General features: G+C 39.5%; 1 protein-coding gene across 1 annotated transcript in view; it reads right to left on the bottom strand.

Annotated features, from left to right (window-relative positions):
- LOC119591389 (U3 small nucleolar RNA-associated protein 14 homolog A-like) overlaps window positions 1–339 on the bottom strand; it is a gene marked incomplete in the record, with an annotated part of 13,561 nt that overhangs the window by 9,373 nt on the left and 3,849 nt on the right. The window contains 1 exon segment of the mRNA XM_037940128.1: window positions 64–210. Within this exon segment, the coding sequence (XP_037796056.1) occupies window positions 64–210 (147 nt within the window).

The following is a 339-nucleotide window of genomic DNA, read 5'->3' as shown; positions in this document are numbered from 1 at the left end:
GCCCAGCCTATGCAGATTTCATGTCATTATTTTTGTCTCTCTCCATTAAATCAAAATACTTACTTCTTTTTCTTACTGATCTTACTCATGTCATTGAGCAGTCTGACATGTGCCTTCTCATCTCCATCATCCCCCTCTTCATCACTGGTCTCCCCGTCCTCTCCCCTGGGCCTGGAGATGAAGATGTCATCCTCTTCTGCAGCACGAAGTCTGATTAGGAAGAAAAGTTTATCCACAAATGGCCTATTGTTTAATTTCAATACTCACAATATACCAAATCTACCTTATTCATTCAAGAAATTCAGTCTGAAAGGATTGGAAAAACACCCTTTCTTTTAT

Source organism: Penaeus monodon, chromosome 28 (genome assembly GCF_015228065.2).
Source record: "Penaeus monodon isolate SGIC_2016 chromosome 28, NSTDA_Pmon_1, whole genome shotgun sequence".
Classification (NCBI taxonomy): domain Eukaryota; kingdom Metazoa; phylum Arthropoda; class Malacostraca; order Decapoda; family Penaeidae; genus Penaeus; species Penaeus monodon.
This window is presented reverse-complemented; position numbering and strand designations above follow the sequence as displayed.